At 35.3% G+C, this 22,460-nt stretch overlaps 1 protein-coding gene across 1 annotated transcript in view; it reads left to right on the top strand.

The window, feature by feature from the left end:
* Positions 1-22,460, top strand: part of MAPK10 (mitogen-activated protein kinase 10) — a 456,407-nt gene that overhangs the window by 396,706 nt on the left and 37,241 nt on the right. The window contains exons 11-12 of the mRNA XM_062199183.1: positions 6,090-6,272; positions 10,264-10,388. Coding sequence (XP_062055167.1) covers positions 6,090-6,272; positions 10,264-10,388 — 308 coding nt within the window. The remainder of the gene's footprint in view (positions 1-6,089; positions 6,273-10,263; positions 10,389-22,460) is intronic.

Here is a 22,460-nt window from a genome sequence, read left to right as displayed (position 1 = left end):
GGGCTCCCACGCTCTCCACGCAGGTCCACTGTGAATCACTAGTTCCGGAAGAGTTTCCTCTGCTGTTTCTTCCCCTACTCTTCCTTGACCCTGCAGTATCTCCACTTTTATTAAAGTGTCTCTCCCCCGGACTAATAGTGTGCTCCCTTCCTATTCCGCCATCTTGCCGTTCTCCCTCAAATTCTCTGTTATTAAAAGTGATTTTTCTGGAGCCAATAATATTATATTTAAATCTATGGGTTAAGTAGAAACTTTAAAAATTGGGCTGTAGGGAGCCAGCATTGTGGCATCACATGTGAGCGCTGGTTTGAGTGTCGGCTGCTTGCTTGTGATCCACCTCCCTGCTAACGCACCTGGGAAGGCAGCAGAAAATGTCCCAGGTGCTTTAGCTCCTTCCACACACACGGGAAACCCAGTGGAGTACCAGCCTCCTGGTTTTGGACTGGTCCAGGCCCCAGCCATTATGGCCACTGGGGAGTCTGTCAGTGGATGGAAGATCTCTCTCTGTGTCTCTCCCCCTTTCATATAACTCTGCCTTTCAAGTCAATAAAAAATCATTTTCAAAAATAGAGCTATAGATATACAATGTGTATGATATACATCTATATAATATATTATTATAAATTATTTTAATAGGCATCCTCATTTATATGAAGACATTATCAATGTAAATCATCTATAAAAGTCCTTACAGGTATAAATTATTCATATTTTCCTAATATATAAACTAACTAACAGTGAAGTTTAATTGATCTTATATTCTTTATCATTATGCCTAAAGAATTTTACTTACTGTTATAATTTTTAGTATGTTTCATATGTACATATGTAGTATAAAGTCATAAATAATTTATATAGATTAGTACTAGTTATAGCATCACTGCACATTAGACAACACATTAAGGACAGATCTCACATGGGATGTAAGTACACAGTGACTTCTGTTGCTGACTTAACAATTTGACACTCCTGTTCATGGCGTCAGTAATCTCCCTAGGCTCTAGTCATGAGTTGCCAGGGCTATGGAAGCCTTTAGAGTTCGCTGATTTTGATCTTATTCCGTTAGAGTCATAGTCAAAGTGGAAGTTCTCTCCTCCCTTCAGAGAAAGGTACCTCCTTCTTTGATGGCCCCGTTCTTTCCACTGGGATCTCACTCACAGAGATCTTTCATTTAGGTCTTCTTTTTTTTTTCTTTTCCATGGTATCTTGGCTTTCCATGCCTACAATACTCTCATGGGCTCTTGAGCCAGATCCGAATGCCTTAAGGGCTGATTCTGAGGCCAGAGTGTTGTTTAGGACATCTGCCATTCTATGAGTCTGCTGTGTATCCCACTTCCCATGAAATCTTTACTAATTATATACTGAATCGATCTTCTGTATATAAAGATAATTGGAAATGAAAAAAAAAAAAACCCTGGTGTTAAATTGGAAATGGCATAGAAAATTAATTAATTTTTTTAAAAAAATATTATGTAGGATCTCTGTCTTTAATGTGCTGTACACTCTTATTTAATGCTATAACTAGTACTCAAACAGTATTTTTTTTTCACTTTGTGTTGCTATATGGGGGCAAACTGTTGAAATCATTACCTAATATATACTAAACTGATCTTCTGTATATAAAGAGAATTGAAAATGAATCATGATGTGATTGGAAGGGGAGAGGGAGTGGGAAAGGGGAGGGTTGCGGGTGGGAGGGAAGTTTGGGAGGGGGAAGCCATTGTAACCCATAAGCTGTACTTTGGAAATTTATATTCATTAACTAAAAGTTTAATAAAAAATTTATATAGAAATACAGTGCTAACAATTTTATATATTTACGTGTTCTGTAAGAGTAGATATACTTTTAAATATACATCTATAGAATTTACCCAACCAAATATGTTTTTAGCTGTCTACAATTGAATTATAATTCAACCTTAATGAATTTATTATAGCTGCCAGTTTTATTTTTAAAATTATGAAACATTATCATACAGGAGGGTTAACACTACATATGTAGCTGTTAGAGATGATTAATAAAATGAAAGCCTATATATATAACCACATAGGTTAAAAATACACTATTACCAATCAATATCTTCAAATCTTTTTTCTGTGCTTAACCCTAGCCACATCTTCCCTTCTTTCCACTGAGGTAACTAACTACAGTCCCAAATATTTTTTTCTGGTATTTCCTTGACTTTCTTTGAATTTTCAAAAAGATTGCATGTAAGGCCTTGAGAATAGTAGAAGGCAGATCAGAAATCATAAGGATGTCAGCTCTTGAACCCAGATTCATAGTAATGAAAAACTGTCAATGAAGGAAGAAAACATAGAGAAGATACCATTATTCAAAAGATACAAAGAGTAAGCTCATTAAATAGCTCTTTATAATTCCTCTTAGTAGTGCATGAAGGTTTAAATGTGTATAACATATATTATATTCATAATTATAACCAAAACACCCAGAAGAAAATATATTTCTCACACTTTATGTTCAAGGCATTGTTTGATATATTTTAGAAAGCTCCTCAGCTAATGTAACAGAAGAGTTACAAATGCAAGTTCTTAGCTAATTGATAATACTAAGTGGAATAATTTTCAATCTTAGGATATCTGACACTTATTTTTACTATCCATATGTACTTTGTTTTATTCTCCTGTTACAAAGCTATTCATTGAAGAGTACTAATAATCACATTTGAATATTGCCATACTTATCAAACATTTTGCAAACTAATTCGGGTTTAATTGTAGTAAATTTAAAATTGCATCAGGATATTTATTGTGAAATTATTTTTTATTAAATGTCGTTTTCCCATTTGTATTCAATGCCTTTAGTTATTTATGCTAAGGATGATACTTCCTGAAGCAGTACATAAAAAGGTATCTATTGCTTTTTCAATAACTGCACAGGTCTAGAATCTATAAATATTCAGACCCTTACTTTATTCACTATATAAGTGGTGACTGATGAGTGTTCTAAAACAGATAAATCATTTTGAAAAAATAATTTTGGCCATTCTTTTAAAAGCATATTTACCATGGTAACATTTGACAGAGAAGCATAAAACCTAGTTAGCATTTTAAGAATTTTAAAAAGTAGAAATCTGATAATTTGTCATTTAAAAAATGTATCCGCTTTTTTACTTAAATATTAATAAAATTAATTATTTTTCTTGACTATGCTGACCTGAAAGAATAGAGATGGCACTTCAGAGGCATTCTTTAAGGGAATTTCCTTGGTAGAACAAAGCATACCATCAATTTTATGACCTTATTAAAGCAATTTTTTTTTTACCACATCAATTCCCAAATTGTTCTTTTCCTTAAAAAGTGTTATATTTGGAACAAGCACTGGACTAGATCCAGAATATATGACATCCAGTTTTGGCTTACATTTGGTTAATTATATTTAACAATCAAATTCATGTGCCCAGCTGAGTTCGTGTTAAGATCCTATAAACATCTGGAAAGCAAGTACTTAACCCCTTGAACAGATCCATGTTTATGGGAAGAAAGAGCTTGAAATGGCTGATTTTTAAAAAGGATTAAATGATTAAAATAAAGTTTTTACAACTTTTAAAAAATGATTTGTTTATCTGAAAGGCAGAGTTAGAGAGAGAGAGGGAGAGACAGAGAAGGGGAGGTCTTCCATCTGCAGTTCACTTTCCAAATAGCTGCAATGGCCAAGACCTGGCCAAGACAACGCCAGGAACCAGGAGCTCCATCCAGGTCCCACATGTGGGGGACAGGGCTCAAACACTTGGGCCATCTTCTGCTGGTTTCCAGGCACTTTAGCAGCCAGTTGGATTGGAAATGGAGCAGCCAGGACTTGAACCTATGCTCACATGGCCTAACCCACTGTGCCACGCACCAGCCCCAGGAACATACCTTTAAAGATGGTTATACCTCACATCTGTAGGATGGGCATTTTACTATTTCACTGTCAATAATGAAGAGCCTCACCTCCGTCTGGTAAAGCATTTCATCTGACACCACAATAATGTTCATTTAAAAACAATTTATGGTAATCTAGTGCTTCCCTAGACCCTAATTATGACTGATAACAAGAAATATTTTAACTGTTCTTCCTTAACAAAATCTCTGATTTTCTTAAACTTTAATGTAAAAATATCATACAAGTGTTTTGGGAATACTATGTCAATTCAGCTAATTCTTTATTGAACAACTTTGTAATTCCAGCTAAATTAAACTAGAATATTTGGTACCATTTTGCCAACTTTGTTAAACAACTTCCTCATAGAAAACTTGACAACTCCGTTTCTCCAATCTAAATTTGACATCAAGTCTTTAGAATTCTGAGGAAGTTTGACCAGTGGTTAGACAGTGGTCTACTAGGACATGGTAATCTAACAGTAATAGAGAAGAGCTCTCTTTTCATAATTTGAATGACAGGCACTTGAGTTTTTTTTAACTACACTAATGCATTCTATTTAAATATATCTAAGTAGTTATAACTTACCTGTATCCATAGTATCAATATGAGTTTTTGTCCAAGGATAACTGTAACTCTAACTCTACATAATGTTTTAGTTTCTTTATCTGTAATGATTCTGATCTACTCCTATTTTCTAATGCACATAGTAATTTAGATAAACTTTTATTGAAGGATATTCTGGTTTCCTTATCTCTACTTTTTTATAAAGGACTGTTCTTCAGTTTTTACCTCCTCCATTTTATTTCTTGATAGTCCATAGTCAATGGTATTTTTCAAGCCAGAAACTGAGAGGATATGTAGTAATATAAATTTCATTCAGCCCATATAATGGAGGTAGAAGAGGATTTGCAAATTAACTTGATTTTATGTTTGCTCAATCTCCTACATACTGTCTTTGCATTATATATTAGTTTTTGTTGAATGTAGTTAATTTTGTCTTTTCAATAAGGTTGCTAATCTTTTATAGTCTAACTCACTTGAATAGCTATGAGTAAAGACTTTATAAACCAAAATTAGTAATCTTAGGGTAAGGGTTCCGAAGCTATCATATATTTTAAATTAATCAGCTTAATGTTAAAGCATAAAGAATAAAAATGTAGGTGAGAACACTCCTTGTGATATTGATTTAAAAATAATTTCCAAGGTCTCTGTCATTCACTGACACATGACAAGGTAATCTGTCTAAAATCAAAAGCTTCCAGCTGGTCCTTCAAAGTATTCAGGGGCAGTGTTTCTTATTTTTGATGCTCTAATACATCAACTATTAATGAGGCGTAAAAAATAGAATCTCAATCAGTGTGTATGTCTGTCAACATTTACCCTCTAATTTTTGAGGGTGTAATTTTCACAGAGAGCTGGCATGTTTCATATAGAATTCCTCATAGTTACCATACTCTCTGAATTTGGATGTCTTTGGGTGGAATTCACTCTCTTAAATGAAGCACCTCTCTGTCTACCCTCATATGTGATTGGAAACGTATTCAGAAGTAAGAACAGTAGGTATGCAATGGTGACTTCCTTGTATGAATAGTATAAATTTCTAAATCTTTGATGAAGAATTAACAACTTCTTTTACTATAAAAAATTTTTGTTGACCCCATGTGTAAGGCATATGAGCAGAACTCATTAACAGATGATAAATTTCTTGGACTTTGGAGAAGAGAAAATATTCTCAAAGATAATCTAGGAAGATAATAAATGATTATCATTTTTAATGGATATGTACTTGCCATTTTAAATGTATAAGTGACTGAAGTATCTTCAGGAATAAAAATGTCACTATCATGGGATTATATATTTTTTCTAAATCACATGATTATATTGATATCTATCCTTTTGTAAGAGATTCTTCTTGTGTTATTTAAATAACATTTTAGCTTTACCAATCAAAGATTGTTTCATGGTATCCTGTTTTGTTAAATAATATTAGCTCCCTGAAAACTTCTGAGTTTGAAAGCAGAATTTGAAATCTAGGGAGGACTCATTCCCCTGACAATTCTGTTTCACAGTTTTGTCTCTTTTTGCTTTATTAAAATCCCAATTGTACTGATGGCTGCCCAGGATTCTGAAGAGTTAGCCTCTTATTATTGGAAGGCATGAGCTAGTGGTCTGCACTTCTGTTTTCCCTTAACTATTCAATTCTCAGATATTGACCAGTGGAACAAAGTCATTGAGCAACTAGGAACGCCATGTCCAGAATTCATGAAGAAATTGCAACCTACAGTAAGAAACTATGTGGAGAACCGGCCCAAGTATGCGGGACTCACCTTCCCCAAGCTCTTTCCAGATTCCCTCTTCCCAGCAGACTCCGAGCACAATAAGCTCAAAGGTATGCCAGTCCGGGTGGCAGAGGGCCGCTGTGGGAGTGACCAGCTAAGCTAGCCTGTTGATAGGAAGACCTTTCTTCAGCTAGAACTATGCTCACGTTAGGGAGAGTCATTTCCTAAAAGATCTTCTTACAAAGGGTTGGGTTGTGGCCAAGATCTTTAGAATTGTTGGGATATTCAGAGGGAAAAATAAGAATAAAATATGTCCCAGTGCTGTGTGTTAACTATTTCCTGGTTTATTTAAAATCTTAAATTTAGTATCTCAAGTGTAACTCTACATGACCAATGTAATATATACATTGAAATCAATGTTCTTACTTTTTATTATCTGGGAAATATTTTCAAAATAGTTATTAGTTATGAAATCTTAGAGGCAGATGTCTGATTTCCTTTTGTTGTGTTTTGTATAGTGCATACCCTCTATTTTTTTCATTTTAGAGTAGTAAATGAGATTTCATCTGTACACTTTTATTCAATATAAAGTTTTATTAGTGATTTTTTTCCTGTTGTGTCAGCAGTTATCTACTTGGACAACAAATCTGGAGCCACATCTTCACACACAAAATGGATGGAAAAATGTCGCAGTTTCATTTGCAGACCAGGAATAAATTTAACAGCAGCTGGAGTATAATATAGAAATACTCTAATTCTTATACTTTAGATACTCCTGAGAATATGATTTTGAAAAAATCATATTTTCTTGCCCTGCCTGGTTTAAATTATGCCTTTGTTCCTTAAAATATGTGGGACTCTGGGCAAGTTTCCTGATCTTTACTTCTTTTAACAAATGAAGGTATGCAGTTCCTACCATAAAGGGTTGTTCAGAGGATTGATTGACATAATAGCTTGTCAAACACTTAGAACGGTACCTAGATGACAGCAAATGCTCAATCCCTATTAAATATAATATGTAATATAATATTTTAACAACATACCTTCAAATTATTAAAAAATAAGAGGACATATACTTTGAAATTTAACTGCAAATGTTCAGTGCGTGATTAATTATCCACAGATTTAACTTACAAATTTAAATAAATAGCTAAGTTAGACTAAAATAAGACAGAAAAACTAAAATGTGATACTACTATTTTCTAGGATCTTTTTGTCTCCTCTAAAGTTTCACCTGCTGGGTTTTAAATATGCAACTTTGTTTCTATTTTCTTGTAGCTTAAATTACATAATTGGATTTTCTACTACAGTTGACACTATGATCTCTTAATGGCAATGAACTAAATTATTACCAAATCTGTTGTTTTTTAAGATCAACTTTTCCTATATGCAGCTTGAAAAAGACCTCATACTTCAAATAGAGATCTTTTAGAATTTATGGCTTCACAATACTGAGATGTTAGCCAAAAGTTGTCCTTTCTTATAAAAACACTTGCAATAACAATAGGGATCCAGCAGACTCCTCATTTAATTATAACATAGTTATGCCAACACTTATAGAAAAACTCTTAACTAAAATATCATGCTTCATAATGTAATTCCAAGTTTCATTAGTTTATTTTCAACTCGAACTTCTACAATTATTTTAGTTTTGTAAACTGGTGTTTCATACACTAAACTATTTTAAATTTTTATGATTATTTAGTTTTATTTTAATATAAAAGTAACAAGTTAAAAAGAATATACAAATAATCAAAGGGAATAATTTATTCAATTATATTTGGAAAATGCTTGCCAACAAAAGAATGAGAGACAAAGCATTGAAACATTTCTGTCATTTGTTTCCTCTGAATGGCGTTGGTCACTGTTTCTGAGTAAAATGACTTTTTATTGGGATATTTCATGCCTCTACTGAGGAGGAGTCCTTTCTGGTCCCTCCCCTTTCTAAGAGCAGGAACATTGATGGGTTTTATGGGAGAATCTGTGGGAGTAGGATACATGAGACTGCAAAGAAAATCAGTTAGAAATCAGAGATCTATGAATCAATGAAAGAAATAAATCCATGATAGGCCATTGGCAATGAGGAAAATTAAATATTGAAAATTAACATACAACTATTTCTATATTTTGGTCATTCTGTGAGCCTCACAGTTTTAGTGACTGTAATGATAATCAAATCCTAAGATTATTGCCAAGAATAATGGTTAGTAGAAATGAAATTTCTTTGCATCTAATTTAGCTAGTGATTTTCAATATTAGAATAGAATATTGGCCGGCGCCGTGGCTCAACAGGCTAATCCTCCGCCTTGCGGCACCGGCACACCGGGTTCTAGTCCCGGTCGGGGCACCGATCCTGTCCCGGTTGTCCCTCTTCCAGGCCAGTTCTCTGCTGTGGCCAGGGAGTGCAGTGGAGGATGGCCCAAGTGCTTGGGCCCTGCACCCCATGGGAGACCAGGAGAAGCACCTGGCTCCTGCCATCGGAACAGCGCGGTGCGCCGGCCGCAGCGCGCTACCGTGGCGGCCATTGGAGGGTGAACCAACGGCAAAAGGAAGACCTTTCTCTCTGTCTCTCTCTCACTGTCCACTCTGCCTGTCCAAAAAAAAAAAAAAAAAAGAATAGAATATTAAGAATTATATTTGTTAAAATATAAAGTTATCAGAAAATATGTTATAGAATAGGTAAACAATAGATTAAAATAATAAAATAGTTAAAATTATGTGAAAAATATGTGAAAAGCATTAGAAAAATATATGCTAATATACATGGATTGTTTAGCTAGGGAAATAATTGATAATTCCTTGTATTTTATGTAATTTTCATATTTGTACAATTAACTCATTTTTACTTTACTTGGAAAAAAATAAATATTGTTGTATGTCAATGGATGTAAACATATTGACTTTCTTAAATCAGTTTAGATCTTATATTTACTTTGAAGTTTTACTATGTGTTTGGAACAAACTAAGTGTTTTCACTTAAACTTTTAACTCAATTGGATAGTCATATTGGTTTAATATATTTATTTTACCTATTATATTTCATAAAACTACATATAATGTTAGAGATCAAAAATTAATGATTTTAAAGGTGTTATTAGATATACTTACTGATTATCATATATAAATTTATAACTGACATCACCCCCAACTATAAATTTAATAATGACAACAGGTACAAAATAGTTTTTCATTTGTGTCTGGTATGGCATTGGGATGGCTTTTGCCATTAATCAAATCATTATTGCAGTGATTTAAAAATGCCTGGTGATTACAGAATATTATAGCAACATTTAGTGATTGGGTATATATACCTATTCCTCAGATTGTTTTTGATTATATAAGAAATTTGGACTGTATGATTTCTTAAGTCAGTTTGGATACTCAAATTCAGTTCATTCCATTGTATGAATGATGGCTAGCTTCAAACAGTCATCCATGCATTTGTCAAACATCATGCATTTGCATTTCTCATCCGCTTTATCCTGTTATCCTACCTTCTTACAGGTTACACAAGATTACTCTGCTTATACAAACTTCCGGGGCTGATAAATTTTACTTAGAAATTTGAATAAATTATTCCATATACACAGCATTATAACCTTCAAAGAGCCCCAAATGAAGCCCAAGGCTTAGACACATGCAGGGAGACATGTAAAATGAATTTCCTTTCCCAGAACATCAAGAAATTTACTTAAAGTTTGAAAGGAAAGCACTACAGTGGTTGTCCCTTATCTGGAGCTTCTCTTTTCCATGGTTTTAGATGGTACCACAGTATTAAATGGAAAACTTCAGAAAGAAGCCATTAGTAAGTTTCCCTTATTGTGCCTGATGGATAAATTAAAGTTTATCATACATATGTATTCATGAGATAAAACACTACAGTGTGTGTGTGTGTGTGTGTGTAAAGATTGTATTTATTTGAAAGGCAGAGTTACAGAGAGAGAAGAGAGGCAGAAAAAGAAGAGGGATCAGCACAGTGGCACAGCAGGTTAAGGACTACAATATTTGTTTCTTTGTATTCTTACTTTCCTCTCTGTCCAACAACCTTCCTCACAGTAATAAAAACACTGCTCATTAATTTTTTCTCATTCATTGTTCCAGCCAGCCAAGCCAGGGACTTATTGTCAAAGATGCTAGTGATTGACCCAGCAAAGAGGATATCAGTGGATGACGCCTTACAGCATCCTTACATCAACGTCTGGTATGACCCCGCCGAAGTGGAAGCGGTAAGCATGGCCAGGTTTGCCTTTACTTCCACAGGCACCTGCTAGCTTTGGTTGCAAGCTGAATAGGACTAGACCAGAAAGAAAACCCCAAGGGCTTCTATAGAACTCCAAAGTCAGGTTAGTATTTGTCCCACTAAGAGATGTCTCCTTCAACCTATGCTTCCCATGCATTCTTTTGCAGGACTTCCTATGCGAGGGGATGATTTAGTCCAAAAACCCTTACTGTAGAGGCCAAACCTTAAATAGTGAACACTTATATGTCCTCCAGAGTGTGTAACCATCAGTCTCTCCTGATGTATATTTCAAGGTAGAAGAGAGAATAGAGGACGTGGTGCTGTGCTTCTCCGTTTCCTTGATAACATATCTGCCTTTAATAATGTGCGTTACTTTATTAGAGCATTCGGAACTTTGCAGTTAGGAAGCTTTGGGCAGGTCACTGATAACTTTGTATGAAGTTGATGAGCAAAAGTGGATATTTCAATGAGGACATTATTTCAGGTTGATTCTAAAATGAAAATCACAGTGGGACATTATCTCCATGTCTCAAATCCAAAAACAGTGTGAGAATCTTCTTGGAAGTGTAAGTCTTATATACAGTATACCTTATAGGTTTACCTCTGTCCTTTTCTCTGTGCGGTGCCAGGGCTGAAGAGGGCAAAAGGGTTTTGCTGGTGCCCCTGGATGATCTGTAGGCTGCCTGGTAACGATTTCCTTTCTGTGCTTACCTTCTCCCGTAAATACCAAATTCAAATTCTTAGGGTACTGTGCTAAATTATATCATTTTCTCTCATATAATACCTTATGTTTTTGAGTTTTTGTTAATTTCCTATTCAAAATGCTATTTGTTTGCTTGCTGGGATCCTTTCTTCCCTGTTCTCCAGGGTGTTCTTGCTCAAGAACAATTTTATTTCTTTTCATTTCATTTCCTCTGCTTCTTCACGTGCTTGCCCATGGAGGTGCTGGGTTCCAACTTTCATGATTCTGCCCCTTCACTCTTCACTAGAGAATAAGATCTGAATGGCAGCCAAGACCAGAAGGAATGGACCCTCATAGACATGCCTTCAACAGGCTCCTTTTAATAATGTAACCCAGTCCTTCAGCATTCCAAAACCTCAGAGAAAACCCTCAGCAGCAAATTGGTCTCCCAAGTGTGGAGAAGAAAATGTAGCATTCTTGCATGACATTTTCTTAAGATCTGCTGGCTTGGGCAGGCTTACAATGATGTTGATATTTCAATTTGCTTCAAAAAAAATTATAGTCACTTGATTAGATTCTTTAAAAATCAAATCTCTACAATTAAATATTTTTGAGCTTAATTATAATGTTTTAAGACTAATATTTAGTCAACTAAAACATGGAACCCATTGCCATCTCTCATGCTTGTAAAATATCTTCAAAAGGTTATGGAGTAGAAAGAAATAATGAAATTAGAGGAAGAATGACCCATGTGTATATGAAAATTAATGGTAAGAATTTTTCCCATGATGTATTTTTAGAAAATGTTTTAGGTTATATGATAATTTTAGATAAACATAAATTATTTGAAATTGCTGCTCCTCATTTATTTTGTTGGTTCAAATCATGTAGCATATTTATTTTTTTCTTATTTCTAATGTGTATAATCAGTTTTTAATGACTGGCACAGAGTTTTAACTGGAATCATAAAGTCTTCATTTTGATTCACTTGTAATTATGTTGTCTATAAAAGAGACAGTTGCTTAGAATCTATAACAATATATTAGAATAATATCAATGAGTTTTTAAAATTTTTAACTTTCTTAGAAAAAAATCTTTTGTAGGATAAGAAGATAAAATGTTAGTTGCTAAATTGGCTCATGCCCTATTCTCTCAATATTGTTATTCTGGGCATTGATAGCAACAAGACAGGATATGTGAATTTTAGAGGAAGAATTTCATAGATCCTGAAGACTTAGGAGAAGGACCAGTTAATATATAGAAGGACAAGCAAGTAGGTATTTGATGTCTGGACTCAGATTCTCGATTGTACAAGGATTAACATGTGTTACATGTAGATATATTGCAGTGACTAGGTTGAAAGATTGTTTGTAGAATGAGAATTTACTCTGTGAAATATATTATTGAGGTCATGATGAAGATGAGAAAGATCCTGATGGTGCTAGGAGCAGCAGTCAGCTATGCTTTCTAAATACCCCGGAAATGGACTGACTGCTATAATGTAGACTGAGGAGGGAGATGGAACACTCACTGACAGGGAATATAAGGACACATAGCATCCTTGAATAGACCATGGGAAAAATGTGTGACGAATACAACAGTTTGGGTGGTAGATGATTACAGGAAGAATGCCAGTGCTTAGCTTGCTTATTGTTTCTTATCTAATTTAAGAGCAATTTGGGAATTGGGATAGGGCTGAGTGGAAATTAAATCTGCCGATAAAGATCCTGAATTAAGCCAATTTTCAGATTCCTAATGAAACTGTAAGCTGGGAAAGAGAATAACACGTGAATCAGTGCTGAGGTTCAATTAAAACTAATACTCAGAGTGCCAGCAATGTGGCATAGTAGGTAAAACTGCTGCTTCCATTACTGGTATCCATGTGGGTTCCAGTTCATGTCGCTGCCATTCCACTCCTGTTCTGGCTCCCTGCTGGTATCCTGGCAAGGCAGTGGAAGATGGCCCAGGTGCTTGGGCACCTGCCACCCAGTTGGGAGACACAGTTGAAGCTCCTGGCTTCAGACTGGCCCAACCCCAGCCATTGAGGCCATCTGGGGAGTGAACCAACAAATGGAACATTTTTCTCTCTCTTTGTCTCTCCCACCCCCCACAGCCCATGATAACTTTAACTTTCAAAATAATGTAATAAATCTTGAAAAAAAACAATACTCAGATAATGCAAGCCTGGAATAGTCAGGAATAATATATATTTACTGTTTTTTAATAGCATAAAGTAATTAAGTTCTTAAATGCCATATTGATATTATTATTTACCATTCCATTGCTTTAGGGATTATGCTACTTTTGCCTACAATGGAAGAATTTGTAGAAACAAGCTAGCTTGACTATATTACGCTATTTTATTACAAGGTCATCATAGATTTCACGCCCTTCAAGCAGTTACTATTTGTAACTATTTTAAGCATTTTCTTTTCTGTCATTGCATCTCATTGGATATTACCAAAGAATAAAGGGAAGGGATGACCAACCATGCAGGAAATGTGCATTATTTTCCATCTTCTTGCAACATAAAAATGTAAATTTTAATGATGCCTATATCTGAAAATATGTTCAAAGAAAATCTTAAATGAGAGCTTAGAGATCATCACAGAGTAGCTTTGTGCTATGATTCACAAGTGTCAACAATCAGAATACCAACTCCATAATTTGTGTTAGTAGCTAAATGGACACACAGGACAAGAATGAATGATGAGAGATGAATGGAGCTAGCATAAGGACAGAAAGCTTAGTGAAGGGAATCAGAAGCCCTTGGTCAAAGTAGAGCAGGTTCTAGAGCCTTGTCTTAGCTAAACCATTTGAACAGATGCAGACATGTATCTGAGTAATATAATTCAGGCACGTAGGACCAGCTGGGCAGTCAGGAGAGCCATGTGGTCTAAGAGGTCTAGTGGATCCAACCCTGGAGGACATTTAAACACTGTCTGAATCAAGAGCAGTTACTTGTACACTGATCCAGAAATTTGCAATGACAGGAAGCTACTGCCAAACTCAGTTTATTGAAGGTCAGGTATGGGCAGTGCTGGCCTGTCTCGTTGGGGGAGCTGGAGTCACAGGCAGAAGAGATCCAGCTGCTCCTGGAGAGAGGATGGAGAGAAATGGCTAGATTCTTCCCTCTGTTTCCCAGCAGTGTCTCCTTCCGGTTAGCTGGGACAACAGGTTGACAGATGGGCCCAGGAAACGCGGCTGAAAGGAGTGAACATCCTGAGATACAGAGCAGACATAGGACGGGAGGACAGTCCCAGGGACAAACATGCTGAGGGCTGGACTTACCGCGTCGTGGCTCAGAAATCCCTAGGTAAAGGCAAAGTGACCCAGAAACTGGGCAACTTACTGTGAAAAGGAGAAAACTGAGGTTAGAAGTATTCAAGGGCCTTCCTCAGTAGTGAAGCAAGCATTAGCTCTGATAACTACTTCATCACTTCAAATTTCTTTCAATTCCTTGCCGAGAAATCACAAGTACTATATCAATAGTATCGGAAGATGAGTATTTCCTTTTTGTCCCTTAGGTTATTTTATTTAAATTTTTATTAACACTTAATATTTATACATTTTATGAGCTACAGTGCAATATATCAACACATAAGTATACAATGTAAACCAATCTAACTCAGCAACTAGACCTCCAATTTACATGTATTTACTTTCTTCTTGGAGCCTAGCAGTCCCTCTCTTCCGGTTCTGTATACAGTATATAATAGATTGTTATGAACTGTAGTTGCCCCCATTTGCCATGGAACACTAGAACTTGTTAATTCTGTTTTGATAGCTGTTGTCTAGTCTCCCTCTATTGCCCTTCCCTTTGCCCTTCTGAACCTACAGTGATTACTGTTCTAAGTTCAGACTGACTATTTTTTTACACTTTCACATGAGAGAGCATATAGTATTCATCTTTCTTACCTCATTTACTTCATTAACATAATGATCTAGTTTCACTCATTTTATGGAAAATGTCAGAATTCCATTATTTTTTATGACTGAATAATATTCCATCATGCACGTGTATACATATATGTATGATATATTCTTATATATATGTATATATATATATATATATCACATTTTCTTTACCCATTCATCCACCATTGGACAGCTACACTGATTGTATATACTGGCTATTATCAATAGTGCTGCAGTGAACATGGGAGTGCAAATATCTATTTCATATGGCTATGTCATTTTATTCAGATAAATACCAAGGGGTGTGGTATCTGGGTCATATGATAGATCTGTTTTAGTTTACTTTTTCTATTTTTAGTTTTTTGAGGACTTTCCATTGTGTTCCCCATAGTGGCTATACTAATTGACATGCCCATTAACAGTGAATAAAAGTTCCCTTTTCTCCACATCCTTACCAACATTGGTTATTATTTTTTTTGTCTATTTCATAATGGCCATTCTAACTGGAGTGAGATCATACTTCATTGTGGTTTTGATTTACATTTCTCTCATAGTCAGTGATATTGAACATTTAAAAGTTTTTTTTATATCTGTTTGTCTTCTGAGAAATCTATTCAGATCCTTCCCCTATTTCTTAACTGGATTTGTTGTTTTTTTTTCTTGTTGAGTTATTTATGTTCCTTATACAGTCAGGTGATTAGCCCTTTGTCAGAAAGTTCACAAATGTTTTCTCCCATTCTGTCAGTCATTCTGCACGATTGATTTTTTTTTTTTTTTTTTTTTTTTTGCTGTTTAAAAACTTCTTAGTTTGATATAATCCCTTTTGTCTGTTTTTGCTTTTGCTGGGGTCTTATCCAAAACCCTTTGACTATGACAATGTCTTGAAGTATTTTCCCTGTGTTTTCATCCAGTAGTTTCATTGTTCCAGGCTTTAAATTTACATATTTTGAAAAATTATTAATTGATTAATTAGAGACAGACAGAGAGGAGTGCTAGCACCCAATCACTACTCACTTCCTGAATGCTCACAAGCACTAGGGCTGGGCCTAGCCAAAGCTGGGATCCAGAAACACAATCCAGGTCTCCCTTGTGAGTGGCAAGGACCCAATCACTTGTGGCATCACCAGTGCCTCCCAGGATCTGCATTAGCAAGGAGCTGGAGTCAGGAGCCAGAACAGTGTATCACACCCAGGTAATCTGGTGCGGGGTGTGGGATTTTAACCACTATGCCAAACACCCACCTCTTTGGTTAGAGATGATTTTTGTATAGGGTGACAGGGGGGAGGGGTGGTATTTGTGGAGCTCATGTTTAAATCTTGCACATCTGGACCCAGTTTTAACAGTACCATCTATTGAATAGGTTCTCTTTTCCTCAATGTATGTTTTAGCACCTTTATCAATAAACAGTTGGCTTTAGATAGGTGGATTAATTTCCGGGATATCTGTTCTGTTCCACTGGGTTATGGGTCTGTTTTTATGCCTTTGCTGCACTGTTTTGGTTACAATACCTCTTGAAATCTGGTTTTGTGATGCCTCCAGCTTTGTTCTCTTTGTTCAAGATTGCTTTAGCTATTCAGAATCATTTATGCTTCTATATGAATTGTAGGATTGTTTTTTGTAGTTTTTGGCAGAATGTCCTTGATATTTTGATGGGGATTGCATTGAATGTGTAAATCACTTTGGTTAATATAGACATCTTGATAACATTTATTAGAGGAGTATTTCTCATTGAAGCTTCACTGAGTATGTATACGTCTTTCCCTTTGTATGCTGATGTCACTTTTTCAGTTGTTTCTTACAGGGCTGGTGGGGGCACCACAGCTTGTTGAGCCAATGTCAGACAAGATATGCATGGTGGATGGGTAGAGGGAGTGAAAGGATCTGTTTTACTTTAGGCTGCTATCAATTCTACTCTACTGCTGCTGTGTAGGCAAAATATGCTAGAAGGGGCCCCTGTCATTCCTTTTTCTTATCTCTTTTTCACTTCTTCCTTAGTCTTTCATTCATGTATCACACTATTCCTTTTCAGTTTGTCTCACAGAGCTTTTCAGACTTCGATAATTTGTTACAATCTTGGTTTTATTCATTCATACTATTAATATTTATTGAGCCCCAAATTGTGTCCCATATTGACCTAGATTCAGTGATGAATTGGAAAAAAAATGACTGTAGTCTCAACTTTCATGGATTTTGATAGATATCTATTCAGTAAATAAGCTAAAGGAAATTTTTATTGAGCAGGAATCCTGGATAATGGCATTTTCTGAAGAAACAGAATAAACTCCTCTAATGATGGGTTATCTATCATATTTGATTATTTAATATGTTTAGTGTGTGATTTCCTGAATGTGTGCTTCAAAATGTTATTTAGTTATAACTAAATTGCAGGGAGAATCTGCTCATCTTCAAATAGACATGCATCAACCGCTATGAATTATAATTAACAAATTATGCTCATCTATCCTAGCCATGATTTTGAAATAACCATGAGAATACTTCAAAAAGTTAATAAGAAAATGGAATTGAGTGATGAGTTTATTTTGGTGCAAAACAAGTTTTGAAATCCATGCATAGTTCTTGTATAATCCACATTTCCCATGAACTTTTTGAAGACTTTGTGTTCAGCTCTGAATATAAAATATTGTCCAGACCAGATTTTGATAACTGAAATGCATAAGTTATTACTGAATAGTAATAATAATAATCATGAAGTTGTCATATTAAGCAATGGTAAAACTATTTACAGTATAAAGATTCATCTATAAATTTATTGACTGTCTAGAATCATTAAAACATTCAAGCCTTTGAAGGTAATATTCGGGGTTATTCTTGTTCCTTATTGCCACTTTTCATTCTCTTGATTATATATTTACAGTAAAAGTTAATATCACTTGATTGTATCATGTATCACTTGCTGAATGAAGCCTATTTCTTGAATGACTTATATTTTATTGTTTCTACCTTAATTAGCTATGATTTACTACTTGTGTTTTACTAAGGTCTCTTGAATCCATAATAAATCCCTAGGAATAGTAAAGAATAGGTTAATAAGTATATTTAATCATAAATGTATTCAACATGTTCTGCTCAATGTTTGTAAACTTAGGAATTATAAGGGAAATATGAAAAACATGAGCTTCCATGAATATGAATTTGATGCATATGAGGTTCAAATAGCTTTATCAATGATTGTTCACTTTTTGGAGATAAACCACTGAATTACATATGCATGTGCTTGCTTCAAATATTTTATAATCTTTGTATTAAGTCAGTACATTTGAGTTTAACTTTGTGTGTCAAACAGGAAATATTTGGAAGAGATGACTTAAATGAGTTATAAATGAAAATAGCCTTCTATGCAGACTGTCTCTCCCATTGGGAGGAAAGGGGATTGAAGTCTTTGTAATTGACATTTTCTTTGGTGAGCAATATCAAAAGGCCAGGACATGTCCTCAAGACAGCCTCTGAATAACTTATCTGTCCAAAAATATGAAACTATTGTTTTTATTTCCTGATTTCCTATGACATGGCACAGACACACCTAAAACAATTAATAGACATTATTTTGTTGTTTGTTGTAAGTGTGCCTTAAAAGGTAATTTGAATATGAAATTTGTTGTATGAAATAGCCACTTTCAAACATAGAAAACACTATCAAATAGTTAAAATAGCCATGAACTGAAAAACTCGAGTTATTTAAGGATTTTCTTTTGTGGAAACTTGAAATTTTTATTGAGGAAAGATTCTGTTTCACCAAAATGATAAGGAAACCAGTTTGTCAATATTTCAAGATTCAAAAAAGTCTCTGTTGCTTTTCATCTAAAGAAAAGACTAAACACTGCCTCTCTCAGTATAACCTTGGATTGTATAAATACCACCTTGCTGTATGTGTGTACCCACTGTTAGCAAGTAATAGATTTTTCCACTGTATTTGTTAGATTCTTTAAGCAATATTTAGTATTTTGGATTTCAGTTTGGAAATATTTTGTTTTTTTCTTTCATCTTTGCAATTAGACATATTGCTATATTTGATAAAGTATATCAACTGAATTTTCTAAGGAAAATCTCATTTGGAGCTTTTATGAAGTAAATTATTCTCAGAAGGAATACTCATTTTTTTATACAGTTTTAGAAATTCCAAAAAAATCAATTTCAATTACTGCTCTCCCAAATGAGACAAACTACCCCAATTCAGAGTGAGCAAAAGGATCGCTAGCCATGGTGCCTGGAGTAACTAGCCTGCCAGTGATTCCCCATCACAGGGTGTTAGAGTATTCATCATGTGCTTTAAATTTGCAGTACATGTGAGCATTTCCTAGGGGTCCATCACTAGTTTAGACTATACAGTCTCTGTGCAGGTCACAGGTGACCTTTGGTTTTCAGGAGCTGGAAAGACAAACAGGTTACTGAGTGATGTGGACATATGAAGCATTATTCTCTCCAGTCTAAAATTGCCATAGTTGAAATTCTGTTTTCGGACTAAATGTTCCTATGAATTCTCTTAAATATGATTTGTCCTACTCACTCTAAGTCAGTAAACTAGCTGAATCCCTCTCAGCTGTTCTCTCCATCTGTCTTGACACAAGGACTACCTGTTTGAGTCTTATGATTTCTTATTATTACAGCAGGCATCAGGCCATGAAAAAGCTAGGGTGACACCTGGAAGGCTTAATTTGAGAAATAGTTTAGTGCTGTCTATCCTTCATGGAAGACTCTTTCGGTTTTAAGTTGAACTCTGAGTAGGTTTTTAGGCTCAATGAATATAAATTTAGAAATCAGTAGGAAGAAACATGAGCTACAATGGATATGAATTTAATGCACTCTAATTGCATGCTTAATTATAGCAAGAGCAGTTCATATTTTGTGGTCCTCATTTGTGTGGTGGAAGTTAAATCAATGTCTCTAATTCCTAATATCTGCCGTTTCCAGAATTCTAAACTTCCATCTGTTCACGCTGATGTATTCTTTCAGCGGCAAAGTGTGAGCAATTTACTAATTGCCGTCTATAGAAAATGTAACTTCATTACATTGCGCATGCCCAAGATCTCAGTTGTTAAAGTGAAGATATCTTTAAAATCACATTTGGATTGTTTTGATGCCATGTATTATGTTGGCAGGAGCTTGTCAAAATGTTTGTTGTAGATAGATTTAGCCACCTGCCTTTAGGAACTCCTTTCCCTACATGACGTATACCAAGAATATGTTCAAGCATAAATCATTTGTCCATAATTTTAGGAAATGCTTCTACTGAAGAAAAAAATTCATCTTGATTTTGATTCATGGCTCATGGATTGCACACATACAATGTTCTCGATTGTTGAGAGCTGGAATGGTTGACGGCAGAGTCCATGCTCTGTTTTCTGGAAAAGCCCATGTATTAATTGTTATGTGCAAACCCTGTCATTTGATTGCCACATAAGTTCTGTGCTTAGCATTTTGCTTATTTTGTGGGTAGTACTGTTTAAATTCCCAGTTTTGCTACTTGAAACATTTTTTCTTCATTGCTATCAGATTCAACGTGGTTTAATGGCATGATGGATTTTAAATAGTATGTTCTCCTTTTTACAATATCCATCCTTCATGATTCAATCTCCCAAATGCTTATTGCCTCTCTATGCTATGCTATTGGAGATACGCAATGAGGAAAACTACCCCTGCCTTTGGGAGCTCCCAAGCCAGCACCAAGCCTTATTTTTTATTTTTTTTAATTTTTTGACAGGCAGAGTTAGACTGTGAGAGAGAGAGAGACAGAGAGAAAGGTCTTCCTTCCATTGGTTCACCCCCGAAATGGCTGCAACGGCGGGCGCGTTGCAGCTGGTGTGCAGCGCCAATCCAAAGCCAGGATCAGATGCACTCCCGGGCCACAGCAGAGAGCTGTACTGGAAGAGGAGCAACCAGGACAGAATCCGGCACCCCAACTGGGACTAGAACCTGGGGTGCCGGCACTGCAGGTGGAGGATTAGCCTAGTGAGCCGCAAGCTTTCTTATGATTTCAAGTTCTTCCTTGGAGGGACTTCTGAGGGCTTTTGAAAAAATCCTGAAATTATATGCCTGTAATTAAGTACGTACTCATATATTTTCCCCAGAGATACAACTCACTGGCTTTATCAGATTTCTGGAGGTCCTTTTTCCCCCAACTTAATTCTTAAAAAACAAAAAACAAACAAACAAAAAAAAAACAAACCACAAAACTTTAAAAAGCTCTGGCCTGTTGGATGGCCTGTTGGAGAAAGTTTTCAATGAGGGGTATAATTTACAATAGAGTTGACTATTGGTTATAGACAACAGATTTTATGGTCTTTGTAGAAAGTCACAAATTACTCCCTTGGGGTAATTTTTTATGTATATTTAAAGACACTTTCTTCAATAAAGGTTCTACTTCTTTTGTATTTTAAAAAAAGAAATGCAGGAAAAGTAGATGATAAATATGAAATATCGTGCTTTCAGTTTTCACTATTGTGATTCTACAAAATTATTGACATTAAAAATAGTTTTCAGATGTCCTAGACAATTTTAAAATGACATTTATTCAAGAAATAGAAATTAAAGTGATAAAAACCTAACAGCTACTATCTACCATTCATGTAGCTAGCACTTTTTTTGTGCTGTGTGGCTTTCCAGGATTCAGTTGGCAGTTGGTTTATTGCTTTATGGTCTCATTATTCTGTAGTAAATAACACAGGTTCATGAAAATGACAGAGCCAACTTTCCTCATATAGTACTTCCAGTTTGTTTCCCCTAATTTGTTTCTTCCAATTTGTTTCTCCTAAATTCCTCCATTTTTCTCTGCCGTGTGTGTCTCCAAAGATGTTCATTTGTTTGTCCATTTTTATGAGAAGGTGGTTATGTTGTGATGCAGCAAGAAAATGAAACCAAACAAAATGATAATAAAAACCCATAAAAAGGCCCAATTTCTTCACTAAGCAGAGATCACAGAGGTAAATTAACCCATCATCTTATCTCAGAAGTCATGCTTAGAGTTCATTAGGTTATCAAGGAGGAAAAATAATTAGAAGATGTAGTTCCTAATAATGTAGAAAATGAATTTGTGTGGTCATGTGAAAATAGGTAGCTATTAAACATTGTGGGATGTTTGTGCTGATTTTTTTTTTAGCCCCGAGTTAAAAACATAGGAATGAGTCACAATGCCATGAGAACCTCACTGTGAACAAAAGTCTACACAATGCAAGTTTGGAGAGCTCACAAAGGAATCAGAAATAAAGTAGCCCGGGAGTATCCTTGAGGCCAAATCATGGTAACCTTAAGATTCAGGAAAAAGGCTGGATCTGGATATTTTCTTCCCAGTGTGGAACCATTGCTTAGGCCCTAGGGCATCTGCTACATGTGAGGCGAAGGTTGAATGAACCCATCCCATGATGAGGCAGCATATTGAAAAGGTTACATTCCCTTTTTACAAGTCTATTAAAAGTTTATGATCTTTCACAGAGTATGCGCTCT

Source organism: Lepus europaeus, chromosome 8 (assembly GCF_033115175.1).
Source record: "Lepus europaeus isolate LE1 chromosome 8, mLepTim1.pri, whole genome shotgun sequence".
NCBI classification, from domain to species: Eukaryota; Metazoa; Chordata; class Mammalia; order Lagomorpha; family Leporidae; genus Lepus; species Lepus europaeus.
This window is presented reverse-complemented; position numbering and strand designations above follow the sequence as displayed.